Source organism: Mus pahari, chromosome 2 (assembly GCF_900095145.1).
Source record: "Mus pahari chromosome 2, PAHARI_EIJ_v1.1, whole genome shotgun sequence".
Taxonomy (NCBI): Eukaryota; Metazoa; Chordata; class Mammalia; order Rodentia; family Muridae; genus Mus; species Mus pahari.
The window spans coordinates 137836426-137858990 of NC_034591.1; the positions used below are offsets into that span (position 1 = coordinate 137836426).

Genomic DNA, 22565 nt, shown 5'->3' on the forward strand with positions numbered 1-22565 from the left:
GAGAAGGAGAAGGAGAAGGAGAAGGAGAAGGAGAAGGAGAAGGAGAAGGAGAAGGAGAAGGAGAAGGAGAAGGAGAAGGAGAAGGAGAAGGAGAACCAACCAACTTAAAGTAAAACAAAAATTTTACCAACCAACTTAAAGTAAAACAAAAATTTTACTTTATTTTATTTTATGTATACATTAGTTCTATCTATTAATTACTAGGTTCTTTACTTAATATATACTATATAACATATAATATTGTTAAGTCCTTTACTTCAAAATATACATTCCTTTTGACTTAACCTTTCTAATCCTTACAAATTAGAGCATATATAATAAAAGAAAAATCACACATATAGCTTATAGAAACAGAAATAGATCTAAATGCCCATGAATTAGAAAACATGGCCATGTTTTCAAAAGGTGTATTTAAAAATGTAACAAAAGGAAGGGGGAAAGGGGTGGAAAAAATTTATATAACAGAGAAAATCTAAAAAACTATAGAAGAGAAAATGTCTCCTGGAGTCACCTGCTTGATGTGTAAAATCAAAGATTAATTTTGGCATTTACATCAATCCCTGTCTCAGACGAGAATCTGCATAAAAAGGGGTTTTTGTGGGTGTCATTGGTGGTCTCTGGCGCCCCAGATCTCTGACCCGGAATCTGTAGAGTCCAATATGCTTCCACTCCTCACCGCCACTGAGTTGCAACCCAAGGAGGGGGAGGGGAAGAAACAGGAAACAAATCTACATGTGTGAATCCATGTCTCATCTCAAGAAACCTTACCCTTATCCCTTAATAAAACCGGTGCTTTCTCCACTCCGTGGCGGGATGTCAATCAGGAAAGCCTGACTACAGACAAAATTCTCTCGCAAAGCTATGACTTTTGGATCGGGATCAATAAAGACGAGCGTGCTTATCTCCATGTATAGAATCCTTAAGAATAAAGAAAACATTAACGACGAAAAAGATAGTGTTGCCATTGCTGGGCATGAGCTGGGATCACAGAAGTGGGTGCCCCCCCCCAAAAAAAAATCATCTGAGACTCGTATCTCAGCTGCACTCCACACTGAAAGTCCGGATAGCACTGCAAACTGAACCTCAAGTATTTCCTCACAGCATCCTCGAACTCTGCACTCTGTCCTCCCAGTAATTCCCCCTCACCTCTCCTCCTTGGCAGGCTTTAGTGCTGCTGCTGTGCCTGACTCACCTTTGAGCTTCCATCTGGACTCAACTTGGACCTGAGGTGCCTCCGGCAGCTGTAGTGTTGAATAGATAGAGCTGTCGGCCATCTCTACGGAATCCCTTTCACACCCAGTGGGGAGTGCGGGCTGTAAGTAAGTGGGGTGAGAAGTACCCGTGAGGGACCAACCCATCCTGTAAAGTAACTTGACCAAAACAGAAGCAAATTGTCAGGAAGTGATTCAGGTTCGAGGGTTGCTATAGAAATTAATAATCAAGTTGTTCTTCAAAGGCCCGCTGCAGCACACCTCGAAGACTGCTCCTTAGATACACACTGACTCCCAAGCTCATCTTGTTCTGCGGGGAGGGATCACAGTGCTCAAGCCCAGGAGTTTGTATGTGGAGGCTGCAATAAACGTCAATAGTCCCTAGACCTTCAGCACAGAGTCCCTTCCCCTTCTACAAGGGACAGGCACCAAGCAGAGCTGATTTCTTCATCCCGTGGACCTTCTGAGAAGCAATAAGCGCGAGTGTGATGGACTGTGGCTGCGCGGGCCTATTTCGTGGAAGAGACAGACTTCCATGTATTTTGTGAGTGTGACATAGCATTCGCTGTCTCGTCCGGAACGCCATGACCTTTTCTCGTTGTTTTATCTTTCTATGCAAATTTACAAAAAGAAACAAATTCTAAAGTGCCAGCAGTTTATTTCTGGTAGGAGAAAGGCTAATAAAAATGGAAGTAAGAAAACCATGAAGTGCTGTGGTCCTCGAGAAAGGAGAGAGGAAAGTGAACAGGACTCTCTACCTCTCTACTCTGGCTTGCTTCCCCCGGGGAGAAGAGGGACTCATACACAGAGTAGCAATCACTCTCACCAAGCAGGAGTCAGAGACTGGCATTCTGCGCTGTTAATGTGGCTGGAAGTTACATGGCCCAGGAACTGACAAGAGCTATGCAGGGGGAGGTACCTGAAAGACTTTGGGGGAATCCACCACAGGTCTGTGACTAAAAACTAGGATGCTCATGCATGAGAAAGAGCTCCATCTCCACAACACCGCCTCCTGCCCTGCCAACAGAGATGATGTAGTGCTTGTTATGTGTACTAACACACTCACACATGCACACACACACACCACACCCCTAATAAAACACCAAAAAGGTCCACCAGTGACTTAGCCACAGACATGACAAAAATACCGACACCGTTTAAAGGAATTTATTATCAAATTTTATAGTGTATAACTGTAGTAAAATATTAGTGTTAAAAGAAATGGAAATTCTATCACATACTGTGACTGGTATGGTGATGCTTGCCTATAATTCCAGTGCTGAGAAGGGTGAGGCAGGAGGATCATAAGTTCAAGGCTGGCCTGGCTGCAAAGTGAGACTTGTGCATTAGTTGATTTTTTTTTAAAATATTTATTTATTTATTTATTTCATGTATATGGGTATACTTCAGACACACCAGAAGAAGGCATCAAACGCCCATTACAGATGCTTTTGAGTCACCATGTGGTTGCTGGGAATTGAACTCAGGACCTCTGGAAGAGCAGTCAGTGCTCTTAACTGCTGAGCCATCTATCCAACCCTAGTTGATATTCTTTTCTTTCTTTTTTTTTCTTTTCGGTTTTTTTGTTTGTTTGTTTGTTTGTTTGTTTGTTTGTTTTAGACAGGGTTTCTCTGTGTAGCCCTGGCTGTCCTGGAACTCACTCTTGTAGACCAGGCTGGCCTCGAACTCAGAAATCCACCTGCCTCTGCCTCCCAAGTGCTGGAATTAAAGGTGTGCGCCACCACTGCCCGGCTCTAGTTGATATTCTTATTGCCATGACAAATACCTGCAAAAACACATTGGGGGCGTTCAGATAGGCTCACAGAGGGGGATCGGTTAGACTTACAGGGAGGTCAGTTAGCCTCACAGAGGGGGCATCATTTAGGCTCACTGACAGAGGAAAACATCTCTCATGGGTCTGGTGACAGGAGCCTGTGACAGCTAGGCTCATTGAACCTGCAAGTCAGGGCACAGGGAGAGACAAAGCTGGTGCTCTGCCCATGTCTTCCTTTTTATAAAGCCCAGGACTATACTTCATAGACGTGCTCCCCACATTTGGGTAGATCTTCCCATCTCAGGAAGTCAATTTAGGAAATCCTTCACAGGCACACCAGAGATGTGTCTCCTAAGTGACACATCTAGGACAGAGGTCCTCAACCTTCCTAACACTGTGACCCTTTAATACAGGCCTTCATGTGGTGGCAGCCCCTCCAACCATTAAATTATTTCATTGTTACTTCATAACTGTAACTTTGCTAGTTATGAGTCGTAATGTGAATATCTGATATGCAGGATATCTGATAGGCAAGCACTGTGGGGATCGCAACCCACAGGCTGAGAGCTGCTGTTCTCTAAATCTGGCCAAGTTGACAAACAGCATTAACCATCTCCACACGTCCCTTGTCAAACTGACACTCAGATATAACACTTTTAAACCACAGTCGGGCAGGGGGGAACAGTTAAGTAGCAAGAAACATACAAGAGATAGCAACTGGAGTCAGCAAACAAGAAGTGTGTGTGTGTGTGTGTGTGTGTGTGTGTGTGTGTGTGTGTGTGTGTGTGTTTGAACACTTATTCAAAAGTAGGATCAGAAAGAATAAAAGACTGAAGAACCTCATCAGAGAAAAGGAGACTGTAAGAAAGAATCAGCCAAATATTCTGGAATACTGTTGAGGTTCGGTCTGCTGCTCTGTGTTGTAATGCTAAATTCTATACCTGAATGATTTAAAACTATTGGTTAAATAAAATTGGCTACAGCCAGTTACTGGAGGGGGTGGGTTTTGAGGGACCTGGAGGAGGAAGGAGAAGGAGATTAGGGTGACCCCCCCCCCCCAGTAATTGACAAGGCCAAATAAAATAACCACCTTCTGAGCTCATTTATTTGTAAGCTAGTTGGGGATAAGTTTAAAGTGGCTCTACTGCAGAATAATATTCATAGTCATATTGGAGCATTCGGAAGAAAAGATCAGTGGACATGAAGAAACTGTAGGGGTAATGTCAAATAATATAAGTACAGTTGAGAGGTTGGGGAGGTGGGCAATCAGTAAAGGGCTTGCCGGCCAGCATAAGGACCTGAGTTCATGTCCCCAGCACCCACATAAAAAGTCAGTCTTGGGGACATGCATCTGCAATCGCTGCACTGGGATAGCAAAGGCAGGAGATCCTTGTGGCTCACTGGCCAACCAGCCAAACTGATGAGCTACAGGTTCAGTGAGAGACTCTATCTCAAAATAATAGTATAATAATAATAACAACAATAAGGTTAAACAATTGCAGAAGACACACAACATTAACTTCTGGCCTCTACATGCACACACACATACATATGCACACACACACACACACACACACACACACACACACACACATGAGCAAGGGGATGGGGGTTGAAATGGAAACTTAAGGGTTCTTTGGAAAGTCGGTTGGTGTTTTGCTGGGGCAAACACATGAAGGAACATTTAGCTGAAGTGGACACAGGTGAAAGGCTAAGGCAGACCTGAAGGAACATTTCACTGAAGCAGACACAGGAGAGAGGATATTCTGCTAAAGCGGACACATGATGAAGGCTTTGCTAATGACACACATGTGTCCCCCTTATATTGTGTAGTTGAGCTGCATTTGTCCAGACTCCAAGGAGAGAAGCACACCAAAAAAAAACTTCTGGTTTCTTGCAGTTTCCAAGGACTCAGGCTGATTGGCAGAGTGATGTCAGCTGAAACTGACATCAGGTACATGTGCTGAAGCAAGACCTGTGGAAGACACGTAATGTTTGAAGGGTATAAATAGGACTCCATGGAAAGTGATGGGGTGGAGCTTGGTACAGCTAGCTGGGCAATATTTGTGGGTCTCAAGTCTTCACTGATCTTTGCTTCACTGAGAGAGGCACAGCTGAGAACTTCTCTTAGTTTTCCTCCTGCTGATCGGAGCCGAGGCTGAGGCCTGGCTGTCTCTGCTAGGTCATGTCACCACTGTTGCTAACCAGACTCTACTGAACTGGATTGCCGTGTACCTGTTAAGTGTTTATGAGTGGATGGAGCTGCGGCTGCTGACCTGTGAACTGAACTGCTGATTTCCAGACAACACAGATGGGAGTTTCTCCAAAGAACCTTTCTAGACAGGTCCACTTCCCCCATTTCCCTTCCTTTCTTTCCCACTACCTATGCTGGGTGGTGGGCTAAAAGCATTTAAAAATAGGTTTAAAATAGCATTAAAAATAGATTTTGAAAAAATTAAAGTTACAGAGAGTGGAGATGGACAACTGCGCGCGGGGCGGGGGGGGGGGGTCACCAGATTGAAAAATAGATTCTAAAATAATCTACACAGGGCTGAAGAGATTGCTCATTGGTAAGAGTATTGTTAGACAAGCATGAGGTGATGAGTTCAAATCCAAAACATCTATGTAAAATTTCGGGTACAGCAGCACACATCTACAATGCCAAATATTGTGCTGAGTGGAGACAGGAGAATCGCTGGAGCTTGCTGGCTGCCATCCAAGCTCCAGATTCAGAGAGAGAGTGAGAGAGCGAGAGCGAGAGCGAGAGAGAGAGAGAGAGAGAGAGAGAGAGAGAGAGAGAGAGAGAGAGAGACCCTCTCCAAGAAGTGTGATACCGTAGGCCACTCAACATCCCCCTCTGGCCTCAACGTACACATACTCCCGCACACACATACACTACACACACTCAACACTCACACCTACACTCAAAAAGACTATATAAGCCAGTGAATGATAAACAAAGAAGCCTGAGTGTATAATTAATGTAATCAATTACCCATCACACACTTAAGAGCCACAGAAGGACGTAAACATTTCTTAATGTTCCGGGGGTCAGAAGCCTTCAGTCACTGGGTTGTCAGGGGGACTTTCCCTCTGGAAACAATCAGCTTCCTTCCTTGTTGTCCTAGAGCCTGGAGGCTGTCTACATCCGAAGCCTTCCAAGTCTCACTTCACCTTCTGCTTCTACTGCTGCATCTGTGTCCTAACCCTCTCACTGGCTCCCCCTATTGGAAGCACAGGGGCAATCCAGCATAAACCCTCATATCAAGATTCTTATTATTATTCTTCTTATTATTATTATTATTCACTTTACACCCCACTCAGTGCCTGCCTCCTGGTCACCCCTTCTCACAATCCTCTCCCCCCCCTTCTCCATTGAGTGGGGGCCTTCCTGAGTATCCCCCAGCCCTGGCACATCAAGGCTCTGTGAGGCTCTGTGGTGCATCCTCTCCACTGAGACCAGGAAAGGCAGTCCACCTAGTAGAACATATACCACTGACAGTTTTTAGGACAGCCCCTACTCCAGTTTTTTGGGACCCACATGAAGACCAAGCTGCACATCTGCTACCTATGTGTGTGGAGGCCTAGGTCCAGCCCGTGTATGCTCTTTGGTTGGTGGTTCAGGTTCTGAGAGCCCCCAAAGGTCCAGGTTAGTTGACTCTGTTGATCTTCCTGTGGAGTTCCTACCACCTTAAGAGCCACAATCCTCCTTTCTTCTCTTCCATAAGAGTCCCCAATCTCCATGCACTGTTTGGCTGTGGGTGTACGCCTCTATCTGAGTCAGCTGCTAGGTGGAGCCTCTCAGAGGATGGCCATGCTAGGCTCCTATCTGCAAGCACAACAGAGCATCATTAATAGTGTTGAGGATTGATGCTTGCCCATGGGATGGGTATCAAGTTGGTCTGGTTATTGGTTGGCCATTCCCTCAGTCTCTGCTCCACCGTCCCTGCATTTCTTGTGGACAGGATAAATTTTGGGTTGAAAGTTCTGTGGGTGTTGGTGTCCCTACTGTTAGGGTTCCTGCCTAGAGGCCTCTTCAGGTTCCATGTCCCCATTGCTGAGTCACAGCTAAAGATACCCACTGTGATTCTTGGGTATGTCCCTCATTCTCTGTCTCTTCCTGGAATCAGGCCTATAATACTAGCACTTAGGAAGCTGAAGTCAGAGGATCACAAGTTCCAAGCCAGCCTGGGGTGCATAGTGATCACACACACACACACACACACACACACTCACTCACACACACACACACAGTCAGTCACAACTACAGAGTTGCCTTATATGGTAATGGGAGTTGAAGAGAAATGAAATTTAAGGCCTAGGATTCATGTATCTTATGTCCAGAGAGTTGTTTTGTTGTTTTGTAAGCTTAGAAGCCTGAGGCTGGAAATTTAAGGTTCAAATAATGTAAGACATAAAGGGTTCCTTTGAGGTAAACTTAAGGTTAAAAATTGCCCAGGCGGACCCAGGCTGCCTTGAAACTAGAATCAATTAGCCACAAAGATAAGAGAGAGGAATGCAGGAACTGAGTTATCTTGGTTGACTTGTAACTGCTTTCCCCTGCTCATTAAAAGATAGTTTGAAGTGTTTGAAGTTATACATTACACAGATGTACTGTGTCAACCCTGATAGTCCCGAGCCCTTTGGAACTTCCTGCCGCCCTAAGCCCACAGTACTATTATTCTGCTGGCTTGTAAATGTTTAAACCAGCCAATTATGTCTGAACAAGCCAATTCTCCCCAACCCCCCGACCCGTACCCCATAAAAACCCCTAGCTTTCGGGCCTGGAGGTCGGTGCCTCTGCCTCCTGTGTGAGGTACCCATCGGCCCAGAGCTCTACCATTAAACTGCCTCGTGCTTTTGCATCAAGAAGGTCTGTCTATTGTGTTTCTTTGGGACACCCTGACTCCCATGACCTGAGGACCTGAGGGGGTCCCTGAGAGGGGGTCCTACATAGTCATTACTAAGCTTATCACAAATGGTCAGATTAACATAAAGCAAAATAGACCTACACAAAGACACCTTTCATGATTATATTAGTCTGGGTACTGAGCCTATCCAACAACTACAAGTGAACACATGTACCCAGTTCAAAATTTCAAAGTATTAGGAGCAAAAGCTTACTGAATTAAAGTGAAATCAACAAATACATAATCATGTAAAAAAAAATAATTTCTTTCCTCAGTAACTCAGTACTAGGTAAAAAATAACAATAGTAACAATCAGTAGTTATTTTGGGGAACCATTTCTCACAAACACTTTTCTTCTTGATAAGGAAACTACAGCCTGGATATAATAAGACTTGAGACTTTGACTCAATTCAATACCCCAGAGCCCGTCTGGCACCAAGAGAGGCATGCCCACTATTGGCTTAACCTATGAAATGAATGATAGCTTTATTTTTCTCTCTCTAGAAGCAGTGTGGGAGAGCTCTCACTGTGTTATTTTAGCCACTCCAATGGCTATCTAAGACCCTGAAATATCCTGGGGTCAGCACAAGTCCAGCCTTAGAGGCCCAGTGGATGGATGCTCTCATGGATTTTGATTTGGACATTTTTAAAAATCCAGTTTAGGGTTTTGCTGAGTCTCTGCCTGGGTGATGATGCACCCTTGCCTTTACCTCTCTTCTGTGTGTCTTTCCGAACTCAGTCAGTTCTCCACATTTCTCAGACAAGAGTAACTTCCTTTCTGCCTCTTCTGTAGGCATGCTTTCCCTAACAGTGACTATTCTGGGCTTCCTCACACTCTCTGGAGCTCTGATCGCTCCTCACTGTATGGAGACTTATTGTCTGACCTCGTAGCCAGTTTAAACAGTGTGGCTTTTCTCCCTACCTCTTCCCAGTCTCTTTCTCCAGGAAGCAGCTAAGATTTACAACCTGCCTGACCTGAGGGGTTTCCTTTAGTCATTAGTAAACTGTCCTTGAGCTTCAAAAAAAAAAAAAAAAAAATCAGTAGTAATATAAAGCATTTCAACCACACCACTGCCCACCTTGATCTGATTACATTTACCCTGAAAATTACATGGAACAAGTAGAGAATGCAGGGTTATTTCCAAGTCTGAAAAAAAAAAAAAAAAACAAAGTTCATAAAAAGCAGATGGTATATTGAGCTATAATATACATTTCAATAAATTTGAAGTACTAGTATATTTTCGTTTTTAATTATTAATGGTGTGTGTGTGTGTGTGTGTGTGTGTGTGTGTGTGTGTGTGTGTGTGTGTGTGAGAGAGAGAGAGAGAGGGAGAGAGATCGGGAGCACACATATGCTGCACTATGCATGTGTAGGTCAGAGAACAGAGGTAGTTCTTGCCTCTTGCTTTTGTGGTCATTCTGGGGATCAAATTCCGGTCACAGGGGCTTGTACAGAAAGAACTTCACCATCTGAGCCATCTCACATGCCCAGTAATAGGGTATTAGACATGTATCCTGTAGCTGAAAAGAAAAAAATCAACAAGGAAAAAAAATCTCAACAATTGTTTAAGTATTTGGAAATTAAAATCCACTCCTAAATGACTCATAAGCCATTAAAATAAAACAAAAGAAATAAAGAAAATAAGTCAGATAGAACGTGAGCATTTGCTAAATAGCTAACATGATGCTATTGAAGGAACTACTGCAGCTCTCAATGAATAGGAGACAGAATAATACAATCCGACTTTAAAATTCAATGACAGAAAGACAGCAGCAAATTAAAACCAGAATAGAAGATTGGCCAGAGTACAAATAACCCCAAGTCAAATTTTAATAATAGTAGGAAATTTAGCAAAAAACTAAAATTTGACTCTTTAATGAGATTAAAGTTGGTAAAGCGTTCACACGACAGATAAAGAAGACGCTGGCCACAGGTCAGGATGAAGCCAACTAGTACATGTGTATGTGTGTGCCTAGTGCCCTTGGGTCCCCTGGAAACTGAAGTTACAGACAGCTATGTGCTGTTGTGTGGGTGTTGGGTATTGAACCCAGGTCCTCTAGAAGAACAGCAACTCTCCTAACTTCAGAGCCACCTCTCCGTCCCATAATGATTTTTTTTAAAGACAGAACAGAGCATTGTGGTATATGCTATAATCCCAGCATTCAAGAGGCAGAAAGAGGAGGATCATTTTAAATTCAAGGTCAGTCTGTGTCACAAAGCAAGATGGTCTCTACCATTCACCCTTTAAAAACAAAAAGATCTGAAGCACGAAGTCTAATTTTACCTTAAGGAAGAAAAAAAAAAAAAACAAAGTCCAGTGTTAGAAGGAAGGAAATGATGGAGATCAGAGCAGAAATAAATACAGAACATAGAAACAAAGAAAGAAAACTAAGCTACTTTGAAAGAATAAGCAAAATCAACAACCCTTGGGGTGGTTTAACCACAAGAGACAAGGCTCAAACAGCTAAAATCAGTTTTTGATAATGTGGGCACAGTTACTAACTTTGCTGAGTCATAAATATGGGGGAGTTTCCCATTGTCGGGTGTCTTCTATAATTTTGTTCTTTGACTCAATTTAGCTTTCATTGTAGAAGTCCTTGACATCCTAATTAAATTTATGTCTAGGGGTTTTGTTTATTTCTTTGTTTATGTTTATTTTATTCTTTAAGTACCATGAGTGGTGAAAGGACTGGAGTTGGCACAGGACCAAGATTTATTTGCCCCAGAGGGACAAAGACAGGGCATGGGAGACAAAGGAGAAAAGAAAGCAGGCAAGGGAGAAGGGGAAGGGACATTTGCTCCTAAAGAACAAAGGACTGCCTCTGGATGAAGAGGAAACAGACTTGGCCCTAGGCAAATGGCGGTTTATAAACAGAAAAAGGGGAAACCGGTTTAGGTAGGATGAGGTGTTTAATTTTGATTGGACAGGTTAATTAGGGCAGCCAAAGGGGGGCTTTTGATTGCTGGACTTCAATACTTTGATAACCTAGCCTTGGTGGTCAGCCTCAGGAAGAGGAAGTGGAGAAATAAGGGAATAGACCTTGGTGGTGGCTAGCTTTAGGGATGTAACCTAACAGGTTTTAATCAAGAGAGAAAAGGATGAAGGTGAAATGTGTCAGCTGTGCCTTGGTTGTCATTCTCAGGCCTGCTAGGGCGCTTCAAATGAGATTTTTTTTTTCCCCTTCGACTCTTTTTTCCAGAAAATTCCATCTTTAGCGCATAGAAAATCTACCAGTTTTAAAGCTAGGAATGAAAGAGAAGGCTGCTTGTGCCAAAGCAGCCAACTCCAAATAGATCAAAGACTTTATGGTGTGAAACAATGAGAAGAAAGCACGGAAGAACCATTTCAAGATGGAACCATGAGGCCCTCTCTTCCAGAAAAGCAGTTCATGAAGCAAGCTAAGCAATCAGCAGGTGGGAGGGGCACACCTCTGTGACAGACACGTGGTAACTATGGGGATGAGCTTTCCCCCTCACCTGGCTACCTAACAACATGAGGCACCTACTATGGATTAATCATCACCTACTTGGCATAGGGCCTACCCCTTCTCTCTGAAGCTTATAAGAGGGGACCCTAATTTTGCCTCATTGGACTGAACTTAGAGACCCCACCTATGTGTCCTCTCATGGAGCTAAGGATTTTCCCAAAAAGAACCAGCAAGATGGCTCAGTGAGGCAAACACCACCTGAGTTCAAGCACCAGGACCCACCCAGTGGAGGGAGAGAATTCCCACAAGTTGTCCTCTGACCTCAACATATACTTAATGCACCAACACACACACACACACACACACACACACACACACACGCACACACGCACATGCAAATTTTTAACTTATAGGTAATGCCACTAGGCTCCTCCTAGGAACCTGGGACCTTACATCATCACCTGCTACCATTACCTGCTGCCAGGTGTGGGTGGCATGCCACATAAAGTATGAAAAGGGGCTGGTGAGATGGCTCAGTGGGTAAGAGCACCCGACTGCTCTTCCGAAGGTCCAGAGTTCAAATCCCAGCAACCACATGGTGGCTCAGAACCATCTGTAACAAGATCTGACGCCCTCTTCTGGAGTGTCTGAAGACAGCTACAGTGTACTTACAAATATAGTAAATAAATAAATCTTAAAAAAATAAAATAAAATAAAAAATATAATTTAAAAAAAAATAAAGTATGAAAAGACTGCTTGCTACCTCTCTTTCTCTTCCCCCCTCTCTCTTCCTCTCCCTCTCTCTCTCTCTCTCTCTTTCTCTCTCTCCCTCTCCCTCTCTCTCTCTTTTTTCCTCTCTCTCACGCTCTCTGTCCCCACATGTTCCCAGCCGACCTTTTTTTCCTTTCTGTCCTATCTGTCTTCCTCTGTCCCCTTTCTCTGCCGTCTCACCTCTTCTCCTCCCTGCCTCCACCCCTTCACCAGGTCCTTGATCCTCTCCTTATACCAGGTCTGTCACATGGCATGATTTCTCAGGGGGACACATTGGCATAGGCCCACCAGGTACCCCTGCCTGCTGCCACACTGTATTTCATAACAAGAATCTCTCCAGTAAATTTCTTACCCCAAAGGACAAGCTACTTCATCAGTGACCTTCTTGAACCCTAGATTCTAAAAACTCAGATAATGGCCCTAAAACTTGGGTGTGTGCATCACAGAGCAGATCTCCCCATAGGGACCCCCGTGCCTTTGCTTTTCCACACCCACACTGGCCTCTGGCTGCACCTGCCTCTCAGGCTGAGTAAAACTTATCACCCAGTCAGATGCTTTGTGTGGTTTAGGGTCAGACGGTTTGCCCTGAACAAGCTAAGTTTATTGATGCTAAATTCCCACCCAATTGCCTTCTTGTGACACTGGTCACATGTCCAGAATGAAATCAAGCGATATGAGAACACTAATGCTGGGTTTTCCCCTCCTATAATGTGAGAAAGGACATGACCACTCCAAGATGTGGTTGGGAGGAAGGTTTTTACTGTAGCTATGAAGGAGAGCCCAGACAGAGGCATCTGAAAAAAATCCAGAGAAGGGTGAGGAAGTAGTAGACGAAACATGGCTGGTAACCTGAACTGGATCATGAGAGGATGTTGGTAAGCTGAGAAAAAGAGAAGAACGAGAAAGAGAGTAAAGAGGGGAGAGGGCCAAGAGAGAGGGGGCCAAAGAGAACCAAAAGAGAAGGGCAAAGGAGGCGGGGACTAGCAGACCAAGAGAGTCAAGGAAGTGCACTGCCAAAATGGTAGGTGTTGTGATTATAGAAAGATAAAGATATAAGAATATGTTCAATGGCCTAGTCAGTCTTCAATGGGAGGAGAGGCCCTTGGTACTATGAAGGCTCTATGCCCCAGTGTAGGGGAATGCCAGGGCCAGGAAGAGAAAGTGGGTGGGCAGGTGAGCAGAGGGAGGGGGCAGGGGATTTTCGGAGGGGAAATCAGGAAAGGGGATAACATTTGAAATGTAAATAAAGAAAATATCTAATTAAAAAAGAATATGTTCTATAGGGGTGTGGGGGAAGGGGGTGTTTTGGCATGCCCATGCCAAGGCATCCCTTCCCCCAGCCACACAAGGAATAGAGTTTATTTAGGGCATGGGGAGGGGAGTTGAGAGTAGTAGAGACAGAAAAAGGCAGAGAGAAGGAGAGAGTAGAGAAGTAGAGGGTGGCCATGACCACGTGGAGAGAGGGGGGAGGGAAAGGGGAGAGAGGAGGAGCAAGGGGACAAGAGGCAAGAAAGAGAAGAAGAGAGTAAGAGGAGGGGACAAGCAGCCCCTTTTATAGTAGGCCAGGCCTACCTGGCTGTTGCCAGGTAACTGTGGGGGTGGAGTCCAGACAGAATACCAACAGCAGGGTTATATGGGAATGAGAAGCTTGGGGAGGGGGAGCCCATGCGTTGGAGTTTAGGGTAGGGTGTAAAGGGCAAAAAAAATGCTTATGTACACAGATAAACTGTGAAGAACCCAGTAAAGTTAAACTCGGGCATCCTTCAAGGAAGGAGAAGATGTTTAACTGTCCTCCTCCTGGGATGCTGGGAGTGGATGTGGGTTACAGCCTGCTGATCCTCTGTTGTCTGGTAAGGCAGGCTCCCAGAATTTATGTTTTACTTATCCCAAATCCTTTCCCTCTACATCTTTAACATTGCTTCTCGGCCACTAAAGGAAGAGGGGGTAAGAGGAGAAAGGGGTGGCGAAGCATTGGGTTCCCCATTGTGTGAAAGGAAAAGCCCCTGCAGACTGTCAGGCCACATCCTGACTCCTACAGGCAGCATTATGTTTGCCTCAGTCATTCTCTCTAGACCCTTATCTTGGGTATTGTTTCTAAGTCCACAAGAACCCATCTTATGAGCCAAGCCATATGTGCTTTGGAAAGAGCTTTAATGTCTTAAGCTTTGTCTACTCACCACTCACTGGGCTGAGTTAACTGTTATCAGAAAATAAATGAACGGATGGTTCGACTCTCAAAAGTCCTGGCCCAACACCGATACTTACATCGGACTGATTCTCCTTTTTTTTTCCCCCCTTCACTGGAAAACCTGCAGGTACCCCCCAGAATAGGGGACAGGATGAGCAGAACTATGAGGAGCCACAGGTATTTCATGAGCCTGGCACGTGCTTTTGTATGCTAATAGATACCTCTGCTGGCCCTTTGTCTCTAATTTCTCTTGGACCCGACCCCCATCTGTCCACTTGACCACCAGACTTCATAATGGTATCTCAAAACAACCCCAAACTCAAACAGCTTCATCCAGCACAAAAGCAAACCCAGAGGGGAATCCTATAGGTGGCTTTTCCAACCTCCATCCGTTCCTCTAGCTGACCTGTCCACTTACAGTCTCTTCCTTTCACGAACACAATGGAGATCTAATTCTTCTGCCCTATCTCCGCTCACTCTTCTTTGCCATTGTGCTCAGTCCTTGTCCCTCAGGAGGAAAAAAAAAAAAAAAAAAAAAAAAAAACGAGAGAGCCGGAGGACACTTAACTGCAGCTTTTCTCTGTGCGTGCCGGAAGGGCTGCGAGCCTAGGACAGCTTTCCTCCAGCTAGTCTCCCAGAGCTGATCGGATACCGAACGTGCCAGCTCTAACGCACGGGCTGCCTCAACACGCCTCTTCCTCTCCTTCTGGGAGCTTCTCTGTAAAAACACCCCGGTTTCTCTGCTTCCCATTCGTTTGTTCCTGGCCCAGCTCTACTGAGCCCCGCTCTCCCCCTCCTTGTCTCCCCCCCTCGCAGCCCTACTTGCCAGCTCACCACACCATCCCTACCCTACCCCCATCCAGCCTCAAAGACCTCACTCTAGCACTGTTTCCCAAGGGGAAATGGTCCACCTCTCTACTCAAAGTTTCCCCTCCTGGCCAAAGGAAAAAAAGCAAATAGCCACCTTCTCAGCTTCTCTAGAAAGATGAGTTCTTCCCCATACCCCTCGCAGCTGATTTGAGTCCAATCTCGGCCTATGAAGAAATCCCCCTCCAGCTCAGTATGTCTTAATCTAACCGGCTGCAACCCTCCCTGCTCCACTACCTCACCTCCGGGGGTCAGATTATGACCCTAGCCTGTCCAGACACAGTTGCATTTAAAAGTGTTCAATTTAAAACATGTTCAATTCTCAAAGTCCAAGCTACCTTATTTAACCTGCAAAACCCTTTCAGTGACACTGTTGGCCTTCCTCAACCTCTGTCTTCCCCCTCCCCATCCCTCTCCCTCAAACACACAGTTTCTCTCCCCCCTTCCCCTCCTTTCTGCAACTAGAGTCCTCTCTCCTCCAGTCTCCGAGCCACAGACGCACATGCACATACCGCTGCTCTCAGCTAAAAGCAATTAACAAACATAAAGAGTAGGACCACCCATGTAGCAACCTTTCTCTGCCATGTCTAAACGCTCCATGCAACATACTTTCAAAAGTCTTGTGGAGAATTCCAAAACCTTCACCCAGTGCTCTACCAGTATCCCACTATGTGTTATTTGGTTTGTTTGCCTGCTGCGGGTGCGTTTGTAAGGGTCTTATGTGACCTGTCCACATCATATTTCTTAAAAATGATTTATTTTTATTGTATTTGCATTGATGGGTTTCCAGCACATATGTCTGTATGTGGGTGATGGATGTCCTGGAACTGAAGTCACAGACAATTGTGAGATGCCATGTGGGTGCTGGGAATTGAACTGTGGTTGGAAGAACAGCCAGTGATCTTATCTGCTGAACCATCTATCCAGCCCCTTGTCCATATCATCTTATATCTCAAAAGCAACTTAAATAATAATAAGTCCACTTTTAAGGTTACAGAGTATCATACACCTGGTTTTTTTAGGTGTGAGGCCTGTATGTGTTAATATGTATGTGTATGTAAACATTTTAAGGTGTAGTTTTTGTTCAAGGACATCGTGGACTTTAGAGATAACCCTGACATGTTTCATTGTGTTATGAATATAATTTATATTTGGGGGTAATAACAAAATTCTACAATGCAATTTCCTGAGTATTCATTAAAAATGTAATTGCTTAGTTGATTTTTAAAAAGGGGTGTTTTCAGGACTTTAAAAAACAATAAAGCAATGGAGAAACATCAATGGGAAAAAAACAGGAGAAACAAGAAGTTATATCAGGCCTTGACAGATGGGGAGAAGGGCCACAGGAAGATAATAAAGACGGCAAACTTCCAGCTTCTTCCTTGGCCTCCTGACCAGACATAACCGCCTAGCAGACTGATTTTCCCCCACCCTGCCAGGAGGGGGACCCCTGCCGGCTAACCAGGAAAGACTAGCTGGACAAACCCCAGGCCTGACCTCAATCTGACCCCTCAAAGTTCTGGGCTTATCAGCTTTCCTGGTCTAAACTGGCCAGTCCCGAATTACACTTGGCTTGAATTGGCTCATGTAATTGTCTGCAGAGAGAAGATAGGGGAAAGGATCTCTTCCATTCCCCCATCCCCTACCACCCGCCCTCACCCTCTCACCCCCAACCCCCACATCCCCCGCACCTGGCTCCACTTTTCCATGTCTCAGTCTCAGCACCAATCATTTCATCCTCGGAGATAGCTTAGCATTCTTGTCTTTCTTTCTCTCTCTCTCTCTCTCTCTCTCTCTCTCTCTCTCTCTCTCTCTCTCTCTCTCCCTTTTTCTGTTGACAGTGTTTGTCTATGTAGCTTTAGCTGTCCTGGAACTAGCTCTGTAGACCAGCTTGGCCTCAGATGCAGAGATCTGCCTGCCTCTGCTGAGATTCAAAGTATGCATCACCATGGCCCAGCCAGTAAGCATTCTTAAACTCTGAGCCATCTCCCCAACCCAGCTTCTTTACCTGAAATTAAAGTATTGGGGGGGGGGGGCTCGAAAGTTGGCTTAGCAGTTAAAAGCACTGGCTGCTCTTCCAGAGAAGCCACGTTCAGTTCCCAGCACCACATGTTTCATTATGTTATGAATATAATTTATATTTGGGGATAATGACAAAATTCTACAATGCAATTTCCTGAGTATTCACTAAAAATGCAATTGTTTAGTTGATTTTTAAAAGAGGGTGTTTTCAGAACTTTAAAAAACAATAAAGCAATGGAGAAACATCAATGGGAAAAAATGTGGAAGGGAACAAGGATAAAAGAGAGTAAAATAAATGGAACATCATGTAAACAATTGAACTCAAATAGAGTTGTTTGGGGGGGAGGGGTTGGAGACAGGGTCTAACTATGTGGACCAACCACTCCTTTGAGTTTGCAATCCTCCTGCCTCAGCTTCTCCAGCGCTGGGATCCAGCTCCTTTGTACTCCTTCTTGCATCTTTCCCACACATGTTTAAATTAGTAAAAGTGAAAGTTGCAGAGATCGAAAATGTATTTATCCTTTGAAATATGTTCAACGTTATCAGTTTGACGGACATCGATAAACATCAAAATTAAAATCTGCTTCGAGGTGGTTAAATCAAATACATGCACAGCAAGAAAGTACTGGTTTCCAAAAACCCCTAGGCAGAGCAGAAGTGGAGTTCAGGAAGGATGTGTCTGACGTCGAAACCAGAGTAGAATCTGTTAACACAGTCATAGTGAAGTGTCGAGAGGTTGAAGGACAACTCTCAACACAGCTCCGTGGCTGCTGGACAGCCTTTATCTATGTCAGGAACCTTGAAGTCTGTTCTGTGAGGTAGAAATTCGAACATGTAAAGCCCTTGGACTGGGCACAGAAGCCCTGCACGGGGGAGAGTCTGCTCTGCTTCCACTCCCACAGAAGACTGGTCACCCAACCTGCTCACACAGGATCCTGTTGTCAACACGCTCCCCTCTGTGCAGCCCAACACTCCTTCAGACAATGGCCTAGAAGCAAGATTTCTGAAGTGGAACTGGAAGTAATCAACAAAGCCGGCAGGAACCCTGGGAGCTAAACATTTAAAAACAGATGAGACAAGGGGCTAGAGAAAGGAGGGCTAGGGAGGGATAGATCAAAACTCAGGACATATACTGAGGCTTATAAAACCCCAGTAGTTGCTAAGCTAATTAAAAACATATATTTAAAGGAGTTTGAACAGATGTGCCCTCTGTGGTGAGCAATACTGCCTTCAGAAGATATGAGTTCTGAAATGAAAATTTTGATGCCAGGCATGAGCAGGCGCCCCCTGCTGGCTAGCATCCACAGTGCTGGAAGGCGCTCTGCAGACTGATGAGGGAAATTGATGGTTGGTTTCACCCAGCTCTGGGCCCTGCATGCTGATCTAGCAGGCGAGATATGCCAACAGGTTCATGGTGTGTGACAGACTTTTCCTGAGCAGTCTCGACACACATACACATTGGCTCACCCCAGAAAGGGAGCCTGTGGAAGGCCAATGTAACTACTGGCACTGAGGTCCAATATGGTGAACCAATGAGGCTTACTAACAGGAATGTGGAAGAGGGGTCCCTTACAAGTAGTTGGGATGATTCAAAGGCAGCCGTGTCATCAGAAAGCCTACCCCAACATAGGTGACGACTCCTGAAAACTAAAGTCAGAGCTCTCTACCTATTCCCCTCTTTCTGACCTTGGTTTGGGCGCTCAGAGTGTCCACTCCAGCAACGCTCTTCTACTCTCTTCTACTCTCTTCACTGTTGACATGGGCCCCGGTGACTCTTCCAAGCTTGTGTTATTTAGTACATGTGACTTTCTGCTTATTTCCCGAGGCCCCCTCTGTCTTCCCGTACCTCCTGGAAGAAATGTTTCCATTTGAAGGAAAAGTTACACATCTAAGGAACACACTATACAACAGCACAGGAGTGGCAAAACTGTTGACTGGTGTAACAGCTGCTCTCTTGACTGGATCTGAGGACTTCCTACAGGAGGATATTGATGTCTGTACCGAAACCCAAGGGGGGGGGGGGAGTATAGGCCGCAGGGTGGAATCTGATGATATTGTTTTGCTAAATGGTAGTCCTGCCAAACTGCCTTCTAAATATTTGTTTAGATTCATAGATCTGAGCTGTTCCCAACCTTAGTCAAAGAAGCTTCCTGTTACAGATGGTAGAGGTCAATGCAGAGACTCATAAATATTCAAAATGCTAAGACTGAATAAGTAACTGAATGCCCAGTGAGACATCTTTGTCAACCCCTGCCTCAAGGAACATTTTGGGAGTGGAAAGAAGGGGAGGAGTGTGGCTGTTTGTGATGCACGCCTTTAATCCCAGTACTTGGAAGGCAGAGGCAGGCAGTTAGTTATCTATGAGTACAAGGCCAGCCTGATCTACAGAGTGAGTTCCAGGACAGCAAAAGCTACATAGGGAAACCGTGTCTCAAAAAGTAAAAACAAAACAAGCAACAACAAAGAAATCAGGTTCAGCCAGATCCCGGCAGCTGCAGGGGCTCAGGTCTTCAGCAGCTCTTTCTGTCTCCCTTTTGTTTCCAGAAACATAGCCTCTGGTGTGGCTGTCTTCAAGGTGTTCAATGACATGAAAGTTCACAAGTCTTCAACACCAGAAGTGAAGAAGGCAGTGCTCTTTTGCCTGAGAGAACAAAAAGAATATCATCTTGGAGGAGGGCAAGGAGCTGCTGTGCTCTCTGTGATGCAAACTATGAGACCAGAGGGAAAGGAGGGCAGCCCAGGAGGAGGAGGGACAAATAACACCAAGGATTTTTGATAAACCCTCATGTAATCTTATTATTTAATACTTACCTAAATTATACACAATGCACACACACACACACACAAATTATATACATATATCACATTATATATGTGAAAGTTATACCACTTGGGCTAAACATGCTTCCCACAAGAAGCACAGACTAACAAAACCCCCAGTGGAAAGCATGTGATGTCTCTCAAATGGTTGGTCAGGGCAGTCCAAGTGACCCTCCAAACAATATAGACTATTGCTGCTGCCCTCTGTTGCCTCTTAGAGGTCAAAAGTAAGCTCCTCTTGCTGAAGACACAGCACACTTAGGATACAGGGTTCAGATTATATGAGCTAGATCTAATCCGAAAGCCTCATTCCTGTAGTATAGCTTTCAAGGTACCAGAAAATACTCTACAAGGTGCCAGGGGAGGGACAATTAATAGTCCTAACCAGCTGTGGTACCTATAAATCGCAATGACCAACATAGCAAGAAATCCATAAAGGTACAGTAAATGTCTCTCATATGTTGGTGCTAACCAACGGCTGTCTGATTGAACTTAAGGCCCACTCAGCAGGAGGGAAATTATACCTGGTACTAGAAATCTAACTTCCCAGGGCTGGCAGGATCTTAGAAGATAATTCCTAACTGCATTTTAAATCATATCCTTTAAAAAATTATTTATTTATTATATGTAAGTACACTGCAGCTGTCTTCAGACATTCCAGAAGAGGGAGTCAGATCTTGTTATGGATGGTTGTGGCCACCATGTGGTTGCTGGGATTTGAAGTCAGGACCTTCAGAAGAGCAGTTGGTGTACTTAATCACTGAGCCATCTCTCCAGCCCCTAAATCATATCCTTAGGCCCACAGATAAGTGTAGTTTCACCATATAACAAATAAGCTTTTGTTAACAGCAAATGGAGACCATTGTAGCTGGTCTTTGCAACTTTGTGGGTTCTTCTTTCCTCCACCATTCTCTCCCTCTCTTCCACTCCTTCAACATCCTAATATAAATAGGAGAAAAAAAGGAGAGAGGGGAGAGAGGAAAGGAACAAGATCTCTGAAATCTAATTTCCCTTCTTGTTTCTTCTTTGAGCACAACTACTAACAAATACCACCACCACCACCCCAATGAGCAACAACCAACCTTGCCTCTCTTCATATACCCTCTGAAAAGTTCTCAGAACTCCAAATACCACCACAGAAACTATCAAAAATATTTGTCTTGTGCTCTAGCAGGGACTGGCAAAAATCACATCCCCTGCTAGAGCACCAGGAAAATATCACAGTCAGTTGCTGTGGACAATCTGAAGCAGCCCCAAATCCCACACCTGAGATTAAAGTGGAAATATGTTCCTATAATTTTAAAAAAGCCAAAATTTCAAAATTCTCACTACAGACCATCACAGAAAACCAGGACAGGACACAGTGCAGAGATCAGCAGGTGGTGAGGGGCCCAGCTACAGTGGATACCTCTACATCACAGCTCCTGCATCTATGATTCAGGGCACATAAAAAAAGAGGGGGGCTGGAAAAACCGTAAGAGCTGCAATACCAGGATGTCTGGTGTAAAACAGTCTCACAGAAATGGTCACAAAAACAAGATCTAGACAATGGTGGTATCAATATGCTAACAGAGAAGTGAGGCTACTCCATACAAATCAATCATCCTTGAAATCATGTACATACAAACATAAACATAGATTCAGCAGGTTATAGTATATCTATGCAAATATATGTAACTATAACAATTAAAGACAATGAGGCCATCAATCTGAGTGAGGGACGTGGGGAGAGCTAGGTGAAGGGGCCTTTGGTAGAACTGGAAGAAGGAAAGAATCGGAGGAAGGGGTGGTAATTACACTTTAATTAAAATGTATTAAAACTTTTAAGTTAACTTTTTAAAAAATGTATAGGACACTACAGTGTTAGCAGTTTAAACACAGTTCTTCCTCTGACATGAATCCCTATCTAAGCAGTGTGAGGGAGGTGCATGCAAAAGCACGTGAGAGTAAAGGGGGCACAACCGGCTAAAGCCAAAAGAAACTTCAGAGGAAGAGATGAGTAACCTGGAGAGAGATTCTAAGAAGCCGCAATTGTTTCAAACCAAGCTCTAAGAACAACTAGGGCTTGAGACAGTGGATAATAAATTCAAGGAGTCTTCAAATGACCTTACCAAAGGCACAGATACCTCCCCCCTAAAAAACAACAACAACAACAACAAACCTAAGTTCAGGCTAGAGGGCTGGCACACATAGGGCAGGCGCCTTTGATAAACACAGTATGCTTATCTAGCAAGATGCCACAACAGGAAAAATTCATTGCCGAGGTAACGGTAACAATAGTTATGTCCTGAGAGAATTAGAAAATTCTGAACAAAGAAAATCAAGACGTGCAGGACCACTGTCTGGGTGACAGTCAACTGCAAACCAGAAGCGATCCCAGCCGACTGATGGCTAAACAGCGCCGCACAGTGGCCACCAAGGTAGCAGAAGAGTCCTAGAAACTACAACTCCCAGAAAGCCCAGGGAGCGACACTCTCTGTAGTTCCACAGATCGCTCTCACTTACTTTCTACCATCGGACCTATTGGGACACCTGGCGCATGACCCCGCGTGAATGGGGAGCGCCGGCCCAGA

General features: G+C 44.6%; 1 protein-coding gene across 1 annotated transcript in view; it reads right to left on the reverse strand.

Moving 5' to 3' along the window:
* Positions 1-1274, reverse strand: part of Klrg1 (killer cell lectin like receptor G1) — a 10360-nt gene extending 9086 nt beyond the window's left edge. The window contains exon 1 of the mRNA XM_021191844.1: positions 1193-1274. Coding sequence (XP_021047503.1) covers positions 1193-1274 — 82 coding nt within the window. The remainder of the gene's footprint in view (positions 1-1192) is intronic.
* Between the last annotated feature and the right edge of the window lie 21291 nt (positions 1275-22565).